The 21,588-nt window shown below is 45.1% G+C and overlaps 1 protein-coding gene and 1 long non-coding RNA gene across 12 annotated transcripts in view; one reads left to right on the top strand and one right to left on the bottom strand.

Annotated features, from left to right (window-relative positions):
- Window positions 1–21,588, bottom strand: part of STRBP (spermatid perinuclear RNA binding protein) — a 59,320-nt gene that overhangs the window by 20,063 nt on the left and 17,669 nt on the right. For 8 of the 11 annotated variants that reach the window (XM_032708622.1, XM_032708626.1, XM_032708627.1 and 5 more), the window contains exons 2-12: window positions 16,653–16,828; window positions 14,192–14,409; window positions 13,325–13,490; window positions 11,447–11,591; window positions 6,007–6,101; window positions 5,492–5,587; window positions 4,700–4,811; window positions 4,041–4,138; window positions 3,485–3,596; window positions 2,694–2,786; window positions 1,602–1,801 (exon numbers count right to left, since the gene is read on the bottom strand). In XM_032708622.1, coding sequence (XP_032564513.1) covers window positions 1,602–1,801; window positions 2,694–2,786; window positions 3,485–3,596; window positions 4,041–4,138; window positions 4,700–4,811; window positions 5,492–5,587; window positions 6,007–6,101; window positions 11,447–11,591; window positions 13,325–13,490; window positions 14,192–14,409; window positions 16,653–16,655 — 1,338 coding nt within the window. In that variant the 5' untranslated portion in view covers window positions 16,656–16,828. The remainder of the gene's footprint in view (window positions 1–1,601; window positions 1,802–2,693; window positions 2,787–3,484; window positions 3,597–4,040; window positions 4,139–4,699; window positions 4,812–5,491; window positions 5,588–6,006; window positions 6,102–11,446; window positions 11,592–13,324; window positions 13,491–14,191; window positions 14,410–16,652; window positions 16,829–21,588) is intronic. The other 3 variants (XM_032708620.1, XM_032708624.1, XM_032708625.1) reach the window with 2 other exon arrangements.
- The window catches only part of LOC116797249, a 63,720-nt gene that overhangs the window by 25,774 nt on the left and 16,358 nt on the right, over window positions 1–21,588 (top strand). Inside the window, exons 4-6 of the long non-coding RNA XR_004360600.1 lie at window positions 4,922–5,073; window positions 7,893–8,005; window positions 15,221–15,381. This is a non-coding gene — a long non-coding RNA (uncharacterized LOC116797249). The remainder of the gene's footprint in view (window positions 1–4,921; window positions 5,074–7,892; window positions 8,006–15,220; window positions 15,382–21,588) is intronic.

Below are 21,588 nucleotides of genomic sequence, written 5' to 3'. Positions count from 1 at the left end.
GGACAGATCAGGAGATGGACTGTGGGGCAAACAAGGCAAACAGTCTTGTGAGTATTAAAACCTTGTACAAGATGGTACTTCTAGAGCTCAGTTCCTTCAAAAACATGCTCCACTAGCAAGGCCAGCCTCTCCCTTAACCAGCTTCCTGACCCAGCAGTGCAGAGCTACCAGACTAAAGGAATCTGAGAGGAGCCCGAAGCTCTGCTGAAAATTTAGTCCCAAGAACAAAGTCTGCAAAAATCACTTTGTTCCAACCCTCAGCTGAGAACTGCACAGGTAACCCCAGGCTCAGCTCCCATGCCATCGGGGAACATCTGGATGCATTTTCAGGGCTTCTGCATTTTAAAGAGGTCAGATTAGAAAGTGAAATGGTCACATTATTCCCTGTTATAAGAGTGGGAAGGCAGGGCCTGGGTCTGCTAGGAAAGGAAAGAAAGAAAAAAAGCAAGTCTCTGCCACACCACCCATTTCCTCTTGGCTTGAATCATGGATGTTTTGATGTGTAAATTTAGAGAAAACAGAGCTGGGTCGGCACCAGCACAGATCTGGCTGATGCAGAGAGGTTCAAGGGCAGAGCAGTCATAGCTTTTCAGGGCAAGTGGGTTTTTTGGGCCTTTTTTTTAACAATTGCAGGGAGGGAGGCAAAATAAAAAGAATAAGGCAGAAGGCCTGGAAGGACACACATGCAGAGAGCTACTTTTCCTGGAGGAACAACACATGCCCTCAGATACTTCTGGACACTTTGAACTTGAAAGCACATAGGACAATGGGATTTTGAAAACTGAAGTCAAAGGAAAGCAGAAAGTTGCCAGATGAAGCTTCTGAAAAGGAAATTCTTGTTCAAAACAAAACAAAGCACAGAACGACAGATGGGCCTGTTCCTGTCAGAGGTGCAGTTCTGTTAACAAAGGTTCTTTCACAGAACCGCTTAGGTTGGAAAAGACCTGTAAGATCATCAAATCCAGCCATGGGTTACCCCAGCCCTGCCAAGCCCCCACTGAACCACGTCCCCAAGCACCACATGTGGGGGATGCTCACACTGGGTGTTCCAGTCTGCCACTGCTGTCATGTAGAGCACCCCCAAGAAGAACAGCAGGTTGACTCATCCCAGAATGAGACCACAGTCCTAGTGGAAATTTGACTGGAGACCCATCATTTACATCCACTGCTGCTCCCAGTACACAAAGGTACTCTTTCAGACACTGAGGCCAGGAAACAACTCCATCTTTCCAGGTGCTCACAAGCCAGGAATGGACAGAAGGAAGGGGAGAAAGAGGGAGCCACCAGCATGCTGTTTCCAAACCAACATAGGAAGGAATAGAACAGAACTCAACTGAATCCCCCCCATCCAGGACTTGACCACCACATTCAGTCCATTGCAACATGAGCTGACCTGAAGAGCCCTGGCAAGTTCTGCCCCCCGACAGCACAAAACCAGTGATGCTCTTTGAACCATGCCCAGCTGTGTTTAAAGCACACAGGAAGCAGATCAGCTTCATCCAATGTTTTTTTAATTTTGAGGTTTCATATTACTAGTTCTATCCACATTTCATACTCTGTCCCAAGATCTGGGGTTAGCAGATTACTTGAGGCTGCCTTACCTTCACTGCCACATGGAGCTTGGCTGTTTTCTTAGAAGGTCCTGATGCTTCATAAGTCGTACCATCAACATCTACAGACATTGTGAAGACTGGGGCATGGACTGGACCAGACTGTGACAGCAGCTTATACTGAAGCCCTGGCCTGATTTGGTTCAGCCTCATCAGAGCATTCATGAGATCTATTGCTTTACTATCTAGTACTAGTACAAGATAGTAGAAAGGGTGGGGGAAGGAGGGGGAAGGAAAATGAACAAAACAAGATGAACAGAAAAATGAAACAGTTTGCATTTCAGTGCCTTCTGTTTGTATCAAGGAGCAAAACCACCCCTTGGCCTCTCAGAGGGTGAGGAGAGCCATAACACTGTTAAGGCTTTAATAAGATTAATTATATCATTTAATATAAACTATAATATTTAATATAAACTATATTATTTAATAAGTCTAATTTGGGGTAGCAACTATAATTACCCAGTTTTTATATTAACACAACTCTTTTGCAGCTAGCTGTACTCTTCCTGGCTGCTATAAAAGGAGTAACAAGTTTTATAGGTAGTGGGGAACAAGGTCCAGAGCTGGCACCCAGGTAGCACAATGCAAATGGCCCCCAGAAGGACTGGATCCCAGCAATGCCAGGAGACTTCCAGTCTGTGCCTATATGCAACATTAACATTTTGTAGATCAAACATTTTTTTTTTTTTTTTTTTGTGGGAGGTCTTGGGAGACCAAGAAGGGTAACAATGCAGAGTCCAATCTTCACTCAGCAAAGTCAGTGCAGTACTTTGAAAAACCCACAGTATAGGGACATTATCAATAAAATCCCTCAGCTGCTTGGACAACTTCAATTCTAGTGTAACTTGATGGGTAATCCCAGTTAAAAATGCAAATCATTCAGTTAGTAAAACATGTCAGGGGAAATTCAGATGCACAGTAAGAGATGTGTTTGACATTCCAAATGCGGGGTGATAGAGACAACATCTTTTTGTTCCAAAGACTTTTTCACATGCTCTACCACACCAACACAGAGAAGCTTTTAAAGCAGCTCCCCCTGTACAATAGATCTTTGAAAACAGAATGGAGAAGTGCTGCACTTACTTTTCCTCAGATTACGCTTCATCTTTTTATTTGGATCCTTGTCATCCCCGACACTGTCTTCAAAGGGTCTCTTCAGAGCAGACGAGCCTGTACCTGGGGTATAAAGTTCCTTGTAATATGGATATGCCATTAGAAAAACAGCATTCCACAGCAGGAGTCTGATTAGTCCCACACGGTTCCTTGCTTGTTTATAGTGACAAGAGCTCATCCATCAGTCACAGCTCTCTTATTGCTGCACAGAAGCCAATATTGGTTTACTGCTCAGTGCACCAGGCCAGGCAGGACGTCTGTGGCCAATACCAGGTGGGAGACAAGCCTTGCAAACCTGCAGGGCTGTTTTCCACAGTTACTCTTAAGGCAAGAACTCCACCAGTATTGTTTTTACAAAAAATACAAGTGGAAATTTATTTTTATTAGATGTATATTGTTTTCTAGGAAGAATCCTTGGGTAATTCTTATTATGGACACTCACTATATGCTTTTTGACAGTTTACAGTCTTTACTTCCCAGCATAAGAATCAAATGCTACTTCTGCTCTTCTTTCTGCTTAAAGAAATTAATCAGCTCTGTTGTAGCGGTACCCCTACTCCTCTCTTGGTATTTCTAGAGAACAGAAATTCCAGATTTTCTCCTAACTATGAAATATTTAAAAAAAAAAAATCACCCCACATATAACACAAAGAAAAGCCTCTACTTCACATTCACAGCACATAACTCAGGAACTTCACCCATTCTAAATTAACCCCTAGTTTACTGCCCAATCAGTGATTTTTGGAACAAACGATACCTACCTTCTTTGTCGGTTACTGACCAGGAATATTTCTGAAATGACTTATTGGATGGGAGGGGATCCATTTCCAACACCTTATAGATCTGCCCAAAGGCTGATAGTCTGAGGGCATGCTGCAGGGGGACAGGAGAAACAGGGGTTACATCCCAGCAGGACTGCACATCACCTGGCCAAGTTTGTGGGTAAGTCTGTAGACACAAGCCCCCTCCTCTGAGGAGACAGCTTCTCCAGCTGGGGAGAATGCCACTGTCCAAAAACGTGCAACTGGTTAATTCCTGGCACACGGGGTGCGGGGGCAGCACCTCCCTGAGGGGAGCCCACCCCGAGCTCTGTGCCACAGGCACTGAGGTGGGATGTGAGCAGGGCACAGGCAATCCCACTGCCTGAGGGGATTCACACACGCTGAACTCCTGCACTCCTGAACTGGGGGTTAACCTGGCCAGGGTAGCACCCCACAAGAACTGTCAGGGCTGCCATGGAAAAAGTTCCCCTGGCAGAGGAGAACTGGTGCTGATGAGCTGCTCTCCCTGCTGCAGTCCATCTGCAGGGTGTCCTACCTGGGCACTGTGTGTAATGGCTTCTTTTTGCTGCACTGTCATGTCAGACAAAGCGTCCGTGGGCTCGCGCTCGCAGGGGTCGTGCAGACCCGGCCCTCCTGGCGGGGAGAGAGAGGCAGAGGGATTACTGGGAGGGAAGAGAAGCAATATGGAAACAGGGGCTGACAGGGAATGCTGAAGGCTGGGGCTGGCTGCTGCAGAGTGGGGATCACTCCTTCTCCAGCAGGGAGCCAGACCTCATACAGAGCAAGCTGACCCCAAGGTTTTAATCCTTGCAGTAGTGGCCTTAGCAGGGTAACGCTGCACGTGTGTGATAACATGAACTGAAAGCAGTAGGTTTAAAAATAAAAAAATCCAAATAATTTGGACAGCTACATTGTCTATTTATTTGTAACCTCTTAATGAGATCGGGGTTAATTTATGCACATTCCTTTTGTCCCCCATTAACCTCTCCTGCAGTGGCAGTACTCATTCACACAGTGACCACCATGCAACCTCCTTTTTTTTTTATTTTAATTTTACACAAGAAACCATTAGTTTCACTCCACAGCAGATTCAGAGTTCAAGGCAGGCATTTCTCATCTAATCCTACAGCAAGAGCTAAATTTAAAGCTGGCTGATCAACCCCTTGTGTTCCTGGAGTTCATTTGGCCCCTTACCGGGAAGCAGAATTCCAGATGCCAAACACTCCATGACTCGTCGCAACGCTTCCCCAGCGCCCAGAGGTCTATTACAAGTACCTATAGATTTTTCACATATAAGCTCGAGTGGCTAGAAGACATTAAATTACGATTAGTATGGACACAAGGGTAACTGTGACTGCAGTTAAATATGGAGGGGCAGAGGGAAAGAACAGGTTACTCATTTTTAATCCACTACAGGTCTAATGGACAGGCCCATCCCAGAGGAGGCCACATCCTCGTTCATGGCACACGTCTTTGTCCCCTGCTCTGAGCTGCCTTCAGAGGACACCAACTGCTCTCCGCTGTCTGCCCAGGAAGTTGGAAAGGAGGAGCCTCTCAAGCCAGGTCAGGTGAGTGTTCTGCACCTCTCAGAGGGTTTTCAGAGAGAAACACCATCACCACTGACCTACAGAGTGTTCCTCTCTGGGCACGAGAGCAAACCTGCCCCTCTGGAAGGGTAAGAGCTGCTGTCATGGGAGCAGGGTTCTTTTGGAAAGCTAAGCAAGAGGGACTGAAGGCAACGAGTGGGATTCTCTTGCAAATGCTCAGGGCTGCATGAGGCCCACAGCAGTGTGTGTCCTTCCATGGCATCAGTACACTGACAGACTGAAGGAATACTCTCCTTCTCTTCCCTACGCAGGGAGAAAAGGGTAAGGGCTTTAAGGAGGAGTCTCATAGAGGACACTGCTCTCTCCAGTCCAGACATTGCTACAAGTCTCAGGAGATCTGAGACCTGACCTTGTGGCCTTCAGCTCTTTCTGTACTTACCCAGCCTTTCAGTGGTGCCCATGTGGGGACTCTGTTGCACAAATCCCGCAGAATACGAAGGACAATTACACATGATTTTAGTCCATTTGCCCTGGCCTAAAACAAACAAAATGATTCCAATACACCTGCAAAAGCCTGGCCTTCAATTTTGCTTTTCTTTTTAAATGCACAGAGTCCTGGGATAGATTATTTTTTTTTAATTATTACTTAATACTTAATCAGCTTCATGCAAAATAAAAACACTTCTATAAAAGTACAAGACTTGAATTTAGAGAGACATATAAAAAAAGGAAGCGAAATGTCAAGATTGCTTTTGTAGCCTCATGACAACTCTGGACCAGCTGGCTGTCTCCCTGCCACGTTTGCCCTCGCACAGTACAGCACTGGGGTCGGAATTCTAGACCTTTGCTCTAGGAGGGACTAGTCAGAAATTAAAGAGGCATTAAAATTAAAAGTGTCTCAAATTAAAACCTCGTAAGGCTACAATAACAACAAGGTAAGAACAAATAGCCAACCTGAAACCATTTGGCGTGCCGCAGAGACGCCAAGGCCTCCAGGCATTTCTGCCTGTCCAATAAGTCCGGAGGATCTTTCATCGCAACATTATCTACTGGTAAAAATGGGATAAAAAGAGACAGATACAATTTGACCAAGGGGTTTCTGTCACAGTACAAAAAGAGCGGCAGCATCTCAATGAGATAATAAGACTCCCAGAATTTTAAGTGCACTGTGTTATTTAATTTAAACAAGCCATTAAAGGTAGTAAATGTGCACGTGTGCAACAGAAGCAAAGGCATTCACTCCTTGTAAAATAATAGTAATAATAAAGGTGGCCACTGCTACAGACAATCTGGGATCTTATTAAAAATGTAGAACACATTTCAGGGCAGAAAATAGCTATATAGCACTTTTCCTTTTTTTTTTTTCTGTTGGGATGTATTGGGCTTTTTTTCTTCTTCTTTTCCTTCTTTGTGACTTTTATTCCACAAAGGTGGCACAGAATTTCAAAGCTCCTTTGGACAAGAGGAAGATATTCTCAGGGGGGGTATATAAAAAAATTGTAATAGAAAGTGAAGTTACATCCATGCAATTGTTGAGAATTCCAGAGAAAAACATTGAATATATTTGAAATAGTATTGCATGGACAGTACTAGCCAGTATAATTCAGCAAAAGAAATACATGGGAAGTGCTAGTACAATACTGTAGTTTGATTAGTCTTTCATATAACCGGAGCATATGAAAGAGTGAGAGAGTTTGGTAACTTCCACATCATGAATGGATTCGACAGGAAGTGCCCTCTTGTAAAAATCTGCCCAACAGCAACTGAAATCAACAGAGGATATTCAAAGATGCATTTGAGAGACAAGACACTGGTATTTTCTGTGCAGGTTTACACTTTTTTCCCCCTTTTTTCCCCTCTTTTTCTTTTTTTCATCCAGCTTGCAACAAACTGCCTTTAGCAGTCACATCTGAGTCTGTGTTAAGGGACATTATGCATCAGTCCCTTCTTCCCTATTTATTTATTTTAATCCTAAGGAGTTCATAGCATTCAGATTCTCCAGAAACTCTGTATAATTGACAGATTTTGCACATCTCTGAAATCAGATTACAAAGATACTAGTTTTAGCTGACATGAGAGTAACACACTGGAAGAACTAAATGAACCCATGACTCAACTAAAACCTTGAATATGTTATTTTTCTCTGAATACACCATTACTGTTGACTTAAAAATAAATATACTCTTTTCATTACTCATAATGGTCTTTAGACACCCTTGCAGAACTGAATGAAATACAAAATCCATTTCAAATGGAAGACTCTGCTAGATAAGCCAAGTCCAGCAAGACATTTAAAATACCAGGACAAGGTAGGAGAAAAAAGTACCATCAGTTTGTAGTTGAATTTATTAGTGACATCTTATTAGTGACATCTCTAAGTCCATTTTCAGGGGTTACTTTGAACAGTATTGGCTGCACGAGCAATTGCACCTTTAATGTTAAAGCTGCCTCCCCTCCTATGCCCTTCCCTGGGAAGGTTGCTCTGGTAAAAGCACTTTATGTTATGATGGAAGAAAGAGCCCAGAGCCAAAAAACCCCCCCGAGTGTAAAACTGAACAGAACCAGTATCTTGTGTGACAGGTGATGGCTGCAGTTCACAGCTGCTGGCTCAAGTGCTATAAGCTTATTTTCTAACCCCTGTGAACTTCGCAGCAGATATTTGCATTGTTTGTTATTGCCCTCATCAACAGCATTCCAGGATAGGGATTAATCACTCCTCTTGTCTCTTTTCCAAATGAAGGCTGCAAAGTCTCAAAGCACTGGATTTCTTTGAGCACAAAAGGTCACTTTGGAATGCAAGATTTGTTTTTAAATTTCCTTTGCAGTTTCGTTCTTTCCAGGAGTGACGTTTTGTGGCACATGATTACTGAACATCCATCCGTGTATTTCTGTGAGGAAACTTCACTGGGACAATATAAACATCTGCTTAAAGCTCAAGTATTGTATCAAACAAGTACTGTCAATGAATGATCAGAATCTTATTTTAAAACGTTAGAAATGGCAAAGGTGACTGACTGCAAAATGATTAATTTTTTGCAATGAACTGGGACTCTAAGTGTTGTACCAGGCTTTGCTAAAGTGTGTTGCAGCCATTGACAAAGTAATTTAATTTTTCCTTTAACTTAAAAACAAATAGAGTAAGTGTCATCTGTCATTCAGGTGAACCAAAGACCTCCTAAGATTTGCTTCAACAAGTTAGAATCATACTTCTTTCTACAGGATTAAGGGTGTTTCCCAAGGTCTAATTTACAAATATCTTGGAGGATTTTGCCAGTTGCCAGTTCAGTCCCAGTGTCCTGATGTTGCAGTCAGCCAACTTTTGGGTGCAAGATTCTATTAAACAGAAAGATGAAGAGAACAGGCAGTGAAGAGGGCGAGCGGCTTGCAGCGGGCTCCCTTCGGACCCCTCGGGAGAATGGCATGTTTCTTCATGCTCTGCCAGTCAGGAAAGTGAGACCCAATCGAAATTTCAAATGGGATTGCAAAGCTTTCCTTTTTCTCTTGTAGTTTTAACAAGGGCAATGATCCAAGGAGTTTAATAAAGAGTAAGTTATAAAGCCCTGACATTAGCTCCCACTGTTCAGCACAGAACCAATCCCTTGGGAATTCTCTCCCCACTGCTGGACACATTCTCTTCACACAGGAGCTGCCAACTCCAGTCATTTGCAGCTGTACAAGGAGCCTCATCTTCTCTGGAGAGGGAAGGTCAAAATCTGGGGCTTGTTGCCCCTCCAGAGGCATTGGCCCCATGGAAGCCCCACTGGCCACGTGTGCCTGGCCAAGGGCGGCAGAGGCAGACGGGCTGGGCAGTCCTGCTCCAGGAGCAACAGGATCTGAGCCCCACTTTGTGATTCATCATTTTGTTGGTACTGTACACTCAGTAACAACAACTGATTTGCAAGCTACAAGGTTCTGGTTTGGAAAGCCCAATTTATATTTGATGCTATGACTAAAAACTCAGTTCCTTAAGGGGTTTAAAATTTAAACTGATGCAAAATGCAGGAATTTTAGGTGCTTGGCTTCTCAAGTCAACATGAGAAAGCAGAGCTTTATGGGTAGCTGTTTGTGAGAACACTGAAATGCACACACACACTGGGCCACTATTTATTTTTGCTAACGAGCAGCAAAAACAAATAGGACAAACACCACATCTTAAACATGAACACTTCTCCAAAGAGGTGGGGACTGAAGAGAAATCCAGGAATGTTTTTTGATACATTCTGACATCAGGGCATGAAGGCACACACAGCATTCCTACAGAACAGATGGGAGCACTGGGACCGAGGGCCGTTGGCCTGACCTTGCCGTTGGTTAGAGGACAGATTAGTGCTAATCCCACCGACCGAAACCTTGGTCAGTGCCCCGCAGGCTCCGCGCCCGGAGCCCGGCTCCAGCTTACAGGGAAGATGAAAGGCAAGCTGAGCTGCATTTCGAGCTCCTTCACTCGAAAGAATGCAGGGAGTAAACTAACAAGTTTGTAAAACTGCATAGGAAGTGTATTTACATTTGGCTGCCGTTGTTCAGGGGTACTGCTTTGGAGATCAAGGTGTTTTCACCAGTTCCTCCAGTTATTTTCCCTTGATATTAGACATGAAACTTTTTTGGTCTGAATCTAAGTGAAAGTCACCTAAATGTGGTTGGAAGCATTATGAAAAAAAGTATCCCCTCCATTTCAGTTTACTTAGTGACATCTGCACAATGCTTCACACACCTTGAAAAGGAATATGATAAGTGTTCCCTTGTGATGAATCAGTGTCAAGGAACCTGGGCTTTAAAACAAGATCCATGACCCTGTTCCCTCTCTCATCAGCTGTACAGAATGACACACAGAACCACTCCAAGAGAAGTGGTAAAACCAATTTAAGTTTAACAAAAAAATAGTAGAGAACTTTAAAAAATATTTTAATATACTGAAAACAAAATAGAACACCTATGTATTAAGTATGAGAAAGCATAAAAATTCTAATCCCCCTTCAATCTGAGTTCAGAAGACCCTGGACTTCATTGCTGCAACAGCATCACTTTTTGCAAGAAAATACTTGGGCAGGAGCCTTTGTGCAAAATTGTATCCCCTTGTGGGAACCTCACAAAACCTGCCCCATCAGAATTTGTTCTGCACTTTGTGCTCTCCCATCAACATGGATCAGCTGCAGCAGCTCCAGGGCTGATCTCAGCATCTTGTGGGAAGTTGAACAACTAAAGCAATGTGCAGTTTATTTTTAATGGCCTTGTAAAGAGCATGGTTACTAATTTGAGAATAAACAGCCAGTGCAATTAGGGGATCTTTGCCATTCATCTGTTCTGTAAGATTTTCTGCATTCAGCTGCTGCCAAAGTGTTCAATGTCTTTGGAAGGGGATCCTTCCTGCCATCGCCTCCAGCAGAGTGAGGAGCAACTGACCAACATTTCCCGGCCCGTCGGTAGTTCAGGTGGGAGAGGGAGGAAGCAAAGGACTCGTGGCAAGTCTAGAAATGGGAAGAGAGCGACAGGGAGTTCCCTAAGCCCACACGGGCCCAGCTGCCTCAGTTGTCATGACAGAGAGTGGCCAGTTGGTCAAAGGTCTGACATCATCCAGTGGCAAAGTTTCTAGGGATAGGTTTGGGAAGCGGAAGCAGAAATTACTGACAAGATTTAAAAAATACAACAGAGTATGGCTACGTTTGCTCTTCTCTACTGCTCTGGGTTTGTTTCCAACCTCCCTGGTCCTACCAGTGAACATTCCTGTCACGGAATTCCTGTCCAACACGGGCACGGAGCTGTGTCGGACATCACGCCGTAGGGGAGAAGGAATGGAAAGGACTAAGTGACAGTTTTCTAGATCTATTTTGCTCTAAGGACATGAGGTACAATGTTCAATTCAGAAGCAAAAGTGCTGTATCACAGCACCGTTAACTTCAATTGTATCCCAGTTAGGAAATTCCTAAAGCCAGAAACATACACATCATCAACCAATAAAAACTGAGGGCCAGGACGACACACTGGCGAGCTTTGCAGGAGAGGGTTTTTACATAAAAAGAGAAACATTTTAATGAGTTTTTCAAGAAACTACGAACCAATCCCACTTGACTGACTTACTTTGCAAACAAGACTGTGCAGCGCCAGGTGCTCAAGAATTAAATCGCAAGTGTAAAGAAAGGAGAACTAAGATCCAATTGTATGTCTAAGTTAACACTGTAGGAATATTGCTGGCCAATGAAAATTAGGCGTATTTACATGAAGATTAAGTGACTGGTGTCTTTTGAAGGCACAGGTAACGTAATCTATGGTGGCGATAGCCAGTCTGGTCAGTACGTGATGCACAGCTAAAAGCCTGCTTCCCAATTTAACCCTGTGCTGCACAGTCAGGGCATTTAGCTAGAACAGTCTGAAACCCAAGTTAAAACGCTCTGTGTACCTCCTTCCTTCTTCTCTGCTTCATCTCGGATGAGAGGGGACGTGAGTATCACCTTCAAAGTGAGCTTGGGCTCCTTTGTGTTACGGATAACAATAGCTGCCTCATTTACATGCTCCTCCACCAGATACTTCTCTTCTGTAAGTTTCTGAAAGTCACCAACAAAGATTTCAAGAATCTCCCAATCAGCTGGAAGACTGCAGAATCTGCGTGTGTGCCTCAGCTAGTGAGAAGCCCACAAGACACTGCAATAACAAATAAGGCCTTGCCTTCCTCATTAAAAACCATTTCAAACATTTCATTTCTAGCCCATACTACAACTGCCTTACCATTCGCTCCATTAACATGCATTGTATCCGAGTTCTCTGCAGTGATCTCTCTGCAGGTCTCTGAGCAGTCCTTTGGGACTCTCTCAACCTCCAGAAGCACAGCGAGAGCCCCAGATGGCTCAGAGTCCTGCAGCCATCCCTTCTGCGTGCGAGTCTGGCTCACAGACCATACGGGTAGAACATGTATCTAATGTCTGTTCCGACTCCTTCCCCTGCTGCATCTGCTCTCCCGCAGCTCCTTTATTGTTGGGAGGAGAATGGCTGAGCATCTGCTCAGGATGAGCCTTCAAAGCAGCAAAGCAGAAGCTGCTGACGTCTCTGTACTGCACTTGCTCCTTTTGTCCACTAATGGGCCTAAACCCTCCTTCCCCCCCAGCACCTGATCCCTCTGCAGAACCTCTCCTGTCCTCCATGCCCAGACAGTTGTAGCGTTTCATGAGTCACAGCCTCATCTTTGCTGTAATCCCCATCATAATTCCCCCCAGGATCTTACCTGCCTGTCCCTTGAATTTATTCAGTCTTCACATCTTTTAATTACATCTACTCTCCTGTTTCATCTCACTGTTTTTGAAGCACACACTAACTTTTGTTCTCACTTTCAACCCTCCTCATTTCATGCCTCACTACAAACAAAATTTGCTCTTTAATACTGAATACAACCCTATCATTTTCAAACAAGTAAAATGAACTCTGTACTCCTCAAAAGATCCTTTGCATTTTCAGCTATGGATAGGGCCACATCTGCAGGTACAACATTAGCTCATTAAAACAAGCCCTTTGTGTGAGCAAATAAATGGTGAGAACAGCTGTCAAGAATGGTAAAACACAGGGAGAAAAGCAGATCAGGAGAAAAGCAGATTGAGTTTGGTCGTGGTTTGGAGAGGGGCACTTGCAGTGGAATACCTGGGCAGCTCCTTGGCACCAGTGTTTGTCAGTCTGGAAGCTGAACTGATTGCTCAGCCTGAAACTCAGTCACAAAGGTAGTCTCCCTAAACAAGCTGTAAGTGCTGCCTGCTGCATGCCAACAGCAGAATTAAACAGCCATAAATAAAATGAATATGAGCTCGTGATTAACAGGAGCCAAAGCGAGTGAGTGACCACCTGCAGTGACACGTTCTCACCTCAGCAGCACAGAGGGGCTTCTGTGGGAACAGCCCCAGTGAAGCAGCTCCAGGGGGAACTGCAGGTTCAGGCAGGAGATGGGACAACAGCAGGGACTGAGTGACCCACTGGAGCAGGGGAGGTTCTGGGACTGCAGTTCAGTCACACTGAGCCCAGAGAGCCCGAATGTGCTGGGTTAGTCCCACACACGAGGGTCACTGCCCTCAGGGCACTGACAGCACAGACAGGAGGAGGCAACAGCAGCAGGAAGATGTTCTGTTTTGTGAGCAAGTACTTCATGGCACCACATTAAACATGTCACACGCCCCAGATTTCGTCCTAGATTCAAACTAAATTCCTTTATATCACTTGTCTGTCTTCCTGGAACAAATTGCAGCCTTTCCCCAAATACCCTTGGCAGTGCTACCAGGACTGCCCCAGATTAACTCACCTGAATTTGAGCTGGGAGATTGTCTTTAACGATACATAACAAGGTCTTTGTGGGTTTTTCTTTGCACATAAGAACCAGCTCCAGATCCATATCGTCTTTTATCAGCAAGCCCTTTGCAACCAAGCCAATTCTCATCACACCACATAACGTCCGACCACCTTGATCCCTGGAAATGAAACAATTTGGGCTAATTAAAATGGCATTTTACTCTCCAGATGCAGTTTAGGAGAACCTTTAAGAGCCACAGTAAAAAACTTCCAAAGCAATGTAAAGACACTTTAGTTTTGAGTCCTGAACGACTGCAAAAAACCCAGTTTTGCAGACTGGAAATGCTTCTCTGATAGGTCAGCACAAGTTCTTGTCTCATTCAGTTGTCTCCAAAGCATTTACTGCAGCCTTGGATTACTTTTTTTAAAACAAAAATCATTGTTGGTGTGGGGCTGAGCTGCTGGCTGAGATTAAACCACAACAGCACTGGCAGGTAATGGAGCCTTAGCAAAGTTGGACTGCTGGATTATAAAAACTTCTTTTGTGTATTAAACTGCATGAGCCCCCAAGCACGTGGCTGTGGATTTGCACTGGTGTGTTACAGGGACATATATTTGCTTAAAACTGCTGAAAGGTTTGTCTGCTAAATGCAACTTCACAACACCACAGTAAAACAAACAAAGAAACGGAGAGCAACTGCTGCCCACACTGGGCTCACTGCCATTCCCTGCTCCCACCACAGAAAGTCCAAATATATCCCCTTCCTTCTATGAACCTTCACATGCAGCAGAACCAAGGAACACTGGGACTCTTATTTGGGAGGAGAGGAAGCGCTGAGAGCAGCACAGGGACACAGGGGGAGGGGAGGGTGAGGCTCACTTGGCATTGCCTTCCACAGCTTCCTCCTTGGCTTCCACATCACCCTCACACTTGGTAGATTTGTTCTTTTCATCCATCCAGTCAGAGACATGCTTAAGGGCACATTCTACTGTCGATACCATGTTCTGGACAGCTTCAAGTTCCTCTGGAGATGGATAAATGGTTGAGTGTTTCACCATTACGTGGCGGTCATCGTTAGCAAACGATCGGATCGATCTCTGTGGAGGAGTGGGAAACAGGAGGAAAAGAGAGCAAAGTTACTGGATTATCAATAGGACATTGCCTGAATGGGAATCCTCCCTGGCAGGGGTAGTAATGTCTCTTAGGATAACCATGCAGAAGCAATTTCTTTATTTAAATAAACTTTAAAAAGAAAAAAGCAAACGCTTTAAAAAGAAAAAAGTACAAAAAAAAAATCAGCATTAAAGCAGTAGAACTTACTTTCATTGTTTTTCTCACTTTTCCTTGACCTCCCCCACCAAGATTCTCTTGGAGAAGAGGGCATGGTCTGGCTGGCTGAGAGTATAACAGAGTGCTGAAGCAGGAGAACACAAAACCCCTGGCTGCATTCCCTTTGACTTGTTTGGTTATTTACATTAACCTTTCAAAGTCAGTGAGAAATCACTTGGACTCTGATCTTGCTGAAGGACCTACATCTCATGGAGATACAAACTGTGAGCAACAGCACTGAGAGAAAGGGGGACTGCCCTACCCTGGGATACTTGCAGGAGTTCAGGTGTTCCTGAATTCCAGCAATCTGTGTTGGGCTGTGCCAGCCTTCAGCAGCTGGATAGCTCAGAGCGAAGGGGAGAGCCAGGGTCCTGATCCCAACCGGGAACCTCACACCAAGGCAGGGAATTTGGAACGTGAGCATCCCAGGGTGGGAGCGGACTGGGCAAAGCATGTGGAAAGGAGGGCAGGCAAGGAGAGAAGATTCCTATTTTGTAGAAGGTGTTGATACTTTCCAAATAAAGTTTTTGCCTATTCTGGATGTGCTGAGTGCAGCCACCTCTCTTCTCTTTATACCAGGGAAAACAGCAACACACCTTGGAACGGGCAGTCAGAGAGCCAGTCCCTCACGTGTGCTGCTGCTGCAGATGGAGTCACAGCAATACAGAGGCTGCAAAAGGCTCAGAAACTGCACAGGGATTTACAAAGCCAGGAATGAAGATGAGCACAGAGATAAACTGGTAAGAGGAGACTGAAATAATTTCTTTTAAAAAAAATTTCAAATTAATACAGAGATGAGAGTGCTAATTAAAAAAGTCTTGAGTGATACGGCTGAGGAAGGTGGACTTGGGTGGTTGGGTAACCCATGCTAGGAAGCTTTTGGTTTGTCACACGCTCTCCAGGTGAGACTTCTTTGATCTAAGTAGTGCCCCAGACCAGCTGTGATCACAGCACACACCTCTGGCAAGAGCAGCAGTAAGTCTTGGTCTCTACAGACACATCAGTCACTGCTGAAAGCCTCCCAAAAGCCTCCCAGACCTGGGAGTCACCAACCAGGAACCTCTGTTCCTCCTACACATTAAGCACCCTAATTAGGTTTCATTTTCACCCCAACTCCATGGGTTTGTAACTGTACCCATTCCTGATAACACAAAGGGCCTTTAAAGGACCTCAGAGGCCTCTGGGCTGGATCCTCATTAAGGAACTGTCCACATTTTCCTGGTTTATTCCACTCGCTGAGTCCCTTCCATTGAAGGTCAGTGTGATGCCATTCCCTTCCTCCCTCCTGTGCTCCCACCCAGATGGATAATTTGGGCAGTAACAGCAGTACATCTATCAGGGGCTGGTATTATCCCCTGTTCTTTGGAAGGCTGCAAAACACTTCCAGGAGGTCCCTCTTGTGGTTATCCATAACATGGATACAGCAGGAGCTGCAGTTTAACAACTCATCCCACCATGTCTTATCTTTACCATCCAGTACTCCATACTGGAACACCTTTACAAATTCACATCTCAGCCATTCCCAATGTGGAGCCATTCCCAGGCAGATGAGAGGTGACTCCTCACTTAACCAACATACACCAGGTATTTCTGGCTAAACACATTTCATCTGCACAGAGCCACGTTCAGCCACACACAGGTATGAATAATAATGCTTTTGTGAGAAGAGGTGGAAGGGGAATGTCAGCATTTGGTGATGCAATCTGCCAGTTCAAGGTCACTGATGCTGTTTGCTACAGCCTGCTAATGCCAGTTTTATTAGAAAACCTTATGAGCATCCCCTTGGTTTGTATTTAATAATTCATGTACTGCAGGCTCACAAGACAACTCTCTGGTTTTAAGAGGCTGACAATACATCAAACCTCACTTGCTTTGCTCCAAGCACACAGCACCATCCCTCAGTTAGTGCAAGGTCAGAAAATCCCCTTCCTCGGGTTTGATCAGGCCCCATGCAAGACTGGCAGCAGAGAACACTTTTAATGCAGCCCTGTGAAAGACAACAAATACCTACCATGGTTTGTTAGTGTTTCAGCTCTCTCTCCCTCCCTTTCTCCTTTTCCCTCCTCCTCGGTGTCTTTGCTAAGCACTGTTTTGCCTGACAGAACCTCTTCATAAGCCTCTCAGTCTCTTGACAGCTCAAGAGTTCATACAGCCAAGATGCTCTGGGAGTCACTTTGTCTAATTCACCTGCAAAAAGAGAGAAACAGCTTGAAAGCAGCAGCAAGGGCATGAGGATTCCAGAAGTGCTCGATGCAGCACATGGAGTCCAGCACTGCTCAGAGCACACAGGCTTTGAGATGGGAGCAGCCTGTGATCCAGTTACTCCCCAAACAGCAGCAGTCACTGGGGAAAGCAGCTACCTGTGCTGTGCCCACACATGGAACGACTGTCCCGTGCCAGAGCTGATTTCAGGGAGCTCTGTCAGCCACCTGGCAATTCTAGTTCCTGGGATGAGGGCAGGAAATCCAGCCCTGCAAACATGCTCCTTGTGATACCAGCTCAAGAAGCCTCTATTTTTATGTCACATGCACGTTAGCAATCAAACACACCATATTTAATTATCAAAAAGTAATTATCTTTTGAAATCCCCAGTGCAGCCCTCGATCCTGCGTCAGATGCTGCACAACAAGAACCAAGGCTTCAGGTGGCAATAACTGCAAGTTGTTATTTAAAGAAGGACAAGCACATTCTCCCAAACTGCAGACGTCAGACCTGCGAGCAGCTCAGCTGAAATCACCCACACCGCCTGTGCTGCCCGTACACTGCCTTTCCCAGCACTCAGCATGGAAAAGATCCTGTGAGAGCAGCCTTCTTGTACTAAACTGGGAAACAACCTCCAGCACTGGCAGCAGAAAGCTGCAAATAAATGCTCTGTGAGAGAGAAGAGCAGAAAAACAGAGCAGGTAATGTGAGAGAGGAAAGCATAAGCTCGCTGCACAGCAAGACACTCCAGTCCTTGCAGAAAATTCCTGTTTTCCTTTCACTGCACATACTGTTGCATCAGCTCTCCAGCAACGTTTTGAAGCAATTGCAAACCCAGTCAGTAAATCTGTGCAGCCTGACACACGCACTCAAACATTTTCCTTTTCTCCCGTATGCCGACCCCCCTCACCTGCAATATGTTGCATATTGTGTGTCAGAGAATCCTGACATTGTTAGAGATTAAAAGCATGCTTGGCAACAGCAGAGGGGTAGGTGAGATGACTTGAAAGCTGAGGAGATGCTTAGACCGTGGTGTGATGGAATAATTAAAATGTTGCATCCTGTAGAGATTTGAACTTAACAGGGGAAAAGGCAACAACAAATCCTACTTCCCTATTTGCCTAGTTTGGAAGAAATTAAGCAGGTTTACAGGACCAGCAGGTGCCTGGTAGTTGTTTGTATTGCACAGCCCTGAATTTAGGGTGCAGAATTGGGTACAACAAAAAGCAGCCAGACAAGAACACTGTGCAGAGCCCTGCCTGCTCCAGCAGCTGCAGCTGCCAAGGAAGAAACCCCAGGAGAGTTAAGTGCAGTCATACTAAAAATACTTGGGAAAAGCAAGCTAATGAAAACCCCGACTGCCCCCACTGCTCATCACAGAGCTCGGTACCCACCAAGGTGTATTAACACTCCACCAAATTGCTTCTCAGAAGCAATCAGAGAAGGGGGTGTTCTTTCACAGAACCAGCCTCTTCTCTTAAGAGATCCTGAAAGCCAGGCAGGGGCAGCTGGGAGGGAAAATGAGAAAAGATCAGTGCTTTGGCACTGTTTGTTCAGTGAGCTAGTCAAGCTTCTCCACACTCCACAGCCTTTCACCACCTCCAGAACCAACCAGACTCTTTGCAAGGTCTTTTTGTTTTGGTAACAATAATAACAATAACAATAATAATAATAGTTTGAGTCAGCAGATAGAATACTAGAGAGACTTCTATGAGACATGTTTCTAGATCATCTATTTCAAATTATTCTCTCTCCACACTCAATTCCAGCTGTCTTCACCTACTCTTCTTCCCTGCCACTCCCACACTTCACCTTTTCGGTTTGTTATCCTCTCTGGTGGCTGTAATTTGGCCATTCCAGGCAGAGAGAAGGGCACTGGAATGTGGTGCTGAGTTCAGCACATGCCCAGTGCAGTGTCTCTGAGGGAGCAGCACCAGCCTGGCCTCCCTCCCCAGCCTGCTGCAAGCTGTTGCTTATCAGCTCACACAGAGCTCTGGAAGCAGATGGGCAGAGAGAGCTGGCTGGGCAGATCCTGGTGCTCAGTAAGTGCTGAGCAGGCTCTTGTCCAGAGGGCAAGTCTGCAAGAGACACCACGAGCTCTGCACACAGACACTCCTCAGGGGGCAGTTCGGGATGTGCCCAGTGCTTTTCAGTGTTTGAAAATCCAGAACGGACCAAAAATGAGTGTTTCACAGCTATGAGGGGGGTTAATCTGCTGCTGGACTGATGAAGCACAAACACCCCCACCTCTCCATACCCTGCCTTAAGCAGGCAATAACCTGTTCTCTTGTTTTCAAGACAGTGACAAGTAAAAGTTGTTGGATGAAGGTATTTATGAGTTTGGTTTCACCTGCCCTGTTTCTCAGCAGGGCATGGCTGAGGTCAGGGCACAGACAGCTAAACTACAAAGGGATCTTTATTATCAAATTTAGAAAGCTGGGGAAAAAACCTCTGAAAGTTGAGTTGAAGCTGATATACAATGTCTTCCCAGTCATTAACATCCTACGAATATTTCAGAAACGCACAGGAGTGAAACCCTAATTTAGTTCAGACTTTGAGAGAACATTTTCAACAAAAGCACTAAACAGGAGGGAGTTTACTATAAAAGTGTAGACACAATATACAGAACAAAGTACATCTGACAGCATGCAGAATTAAATTAAGGAAAACCAAAATCAAGTCTGCTCCAACCATATGGACTAAGGCAGCACAACATAGCTCAGCACCAAATACATCAGAAAGCATTATGTGAAGTGAGGAGCAATTCCATAAATCCGACAGCCTCATTCCACTACCAGGCTAGAGCAGGATATTTGTTCCTGCATCCTCAGGGAAGTTACAGCTGATGCCCAGTCTAAAAAGTACAGTGTTAAAATATGTGGCTGTCTTACCCAGGGGCTGCCACCCACACTTGCACGGAAACTTCTACCCAAAGCTCCTTGCACCAACCCAGACCTTGGTGACCTTGAAAAAGTCCCTTTTCCTCTGCATCATGTGGCCCTGAAGTGTGAAACAAGAGTAAACAGTCGCTGTCTCCAAACCAGGTCACGGCGGAGCCGAGCGGAGTCTGCAGCGTGGTTTAAAATCACTGGGGATTTGACACGTTAGAAATGTTATTAAAACACCATGACAGTGTAGCAACAGTTCCATTAAACATCCCATCCTTCACAGAGGAAGTTTATGCTTTGGCACAAGACAAACGAAAAGAATTTCAGATGAGGCTTTTGTAGTAGGAGATATTCCTGCATCTGCAGCTGCATTCCCGAGGGACAGGCAGTTAAACAGCCGGGGTGATGAATATGCTCAGCTGCCTTGGAGTGCCTGTGAACAGAGTGAAAAGGCAGCAGAAACAGGTACGTGCATTCCACGGGGACTGAAATACCAGAATCAGGGAGCCATGAGCTGCTGGAAAGGAGACATGAACTGTGTTTGGCATCCCAGTATTCCCCTGGAGCAGCACCTTGCACGGAAGGGTTACTGGTGCAACAGAGAAGAGGGAATTGGGGTCACTCCACACCAGTGCTCCAAACCCTCACTTCAGTCAGCTGCTGTTCAGGCTCCTGGCCAGGCCAAGTAGAACACCATGAAAATTGGTTTTTAATGCTCCATCGAGAAGGCACACGCTAACAGTGTTCAGCTGAAGCATTAAAAACACCCTCCACCCTCCTAATCTAGCCTGACACCAGTGTCTGCCCAGTTTGCAGTGTGCACCACCCCACGAGCAGGCAGAGCTTGTATTAACAGAGCAGCAAGGTTGCTAATAACAAACCAATGAGTATCCAACACAGCCTGAGGTGTATCAGACACAGTAATAGAAAAAAATGGAATTTATATCCTTTTTTATGACCTTCAAAAGTCAGAATGAGAGGCTTGCAACTTCAGATTGGAAGTTTATTTTAGCCTCTGCTTTGCATTCAGGAGACAGGTAATTTTTCGTCACACCACACAAAGTGCTGCTGAAAATATGTTGTGTTTTTTCTGCAGTATAATTTTATTGCTGGCCTTCTGCCAAGAGTCTTTCTGGCAGCATCTCCCACAGTTGGAAACTGTGTATCTGGGTCAGAAAAGACAAGCGGCTTTTCAGAACAGCTCAATACATTTGGCAGAGATGCTGATATTGTAATTGAACTCTTTCAGCAACTCTCTTTATGATGTACCCAGACACCAAACAAAACAAGATCTGCAGTGTTGATTAATGTCAAAATAACTGACAGAGAAATATCAAAATAGTTTTCCCTCATGTTAAAAGTATCAACAAACCGAGGGGAACAGATAAGAAATACAATTCACGAGGATTCAGAGAGGAGCGCAGGGCAGAGAAATCTGCAAAGCAGGGCTGACCTGCTCCCTGTGCAGATATTCCCCAGTTAAAATCCCAGCTCCCCGTGCACTGCACAGAACTTCTCCTTCCCCACCACAGGAAGAGAAATCCTGGCCACTCTCAGCCCCAGCAGCACTCTGGAAAGCAGTGCTGCCCTAACACTGGGATACATATTTAATAAGGCTCAGACTGCTTCCAACAATATGCTCGGCATCCAGTTTCACCTGGAGACTGTGTATTCATAGGAGTTTCATTATTTTCCATGTAATGCATTTCCTGGCAAAGTTGTGTCTGGGTTAGCCTTTAGAAGGCTGGAATTTTCCAGCCAAATGAATAATTACAAAGCAACACTACAGTTAAAAGCTGGAAAGGTACTTCCTCTGGCGAACTCTTACACTTCATACAACAAATACTTGAGTCTGGG

Source organism: Chiroxiphia lanceolata, chromosome 21 (genome assembly GCF_009829145.1).
Source record: "Chiroxiphia lanceolata isolate bChiLan1 chromosome 21, bChiLan1.pri, whole genome shotgun sequence".
NCBI lineage: Eukaryota > Metazoa > Chordata > Aves > Passeriformes > Pipridae > Chiroxiphia > Chiroxiphia lanceolata.
Note: the sequence above shows the minus strand (reverse complement) of the source record. Positions and strands in the feature narration are given on the sequence as shown.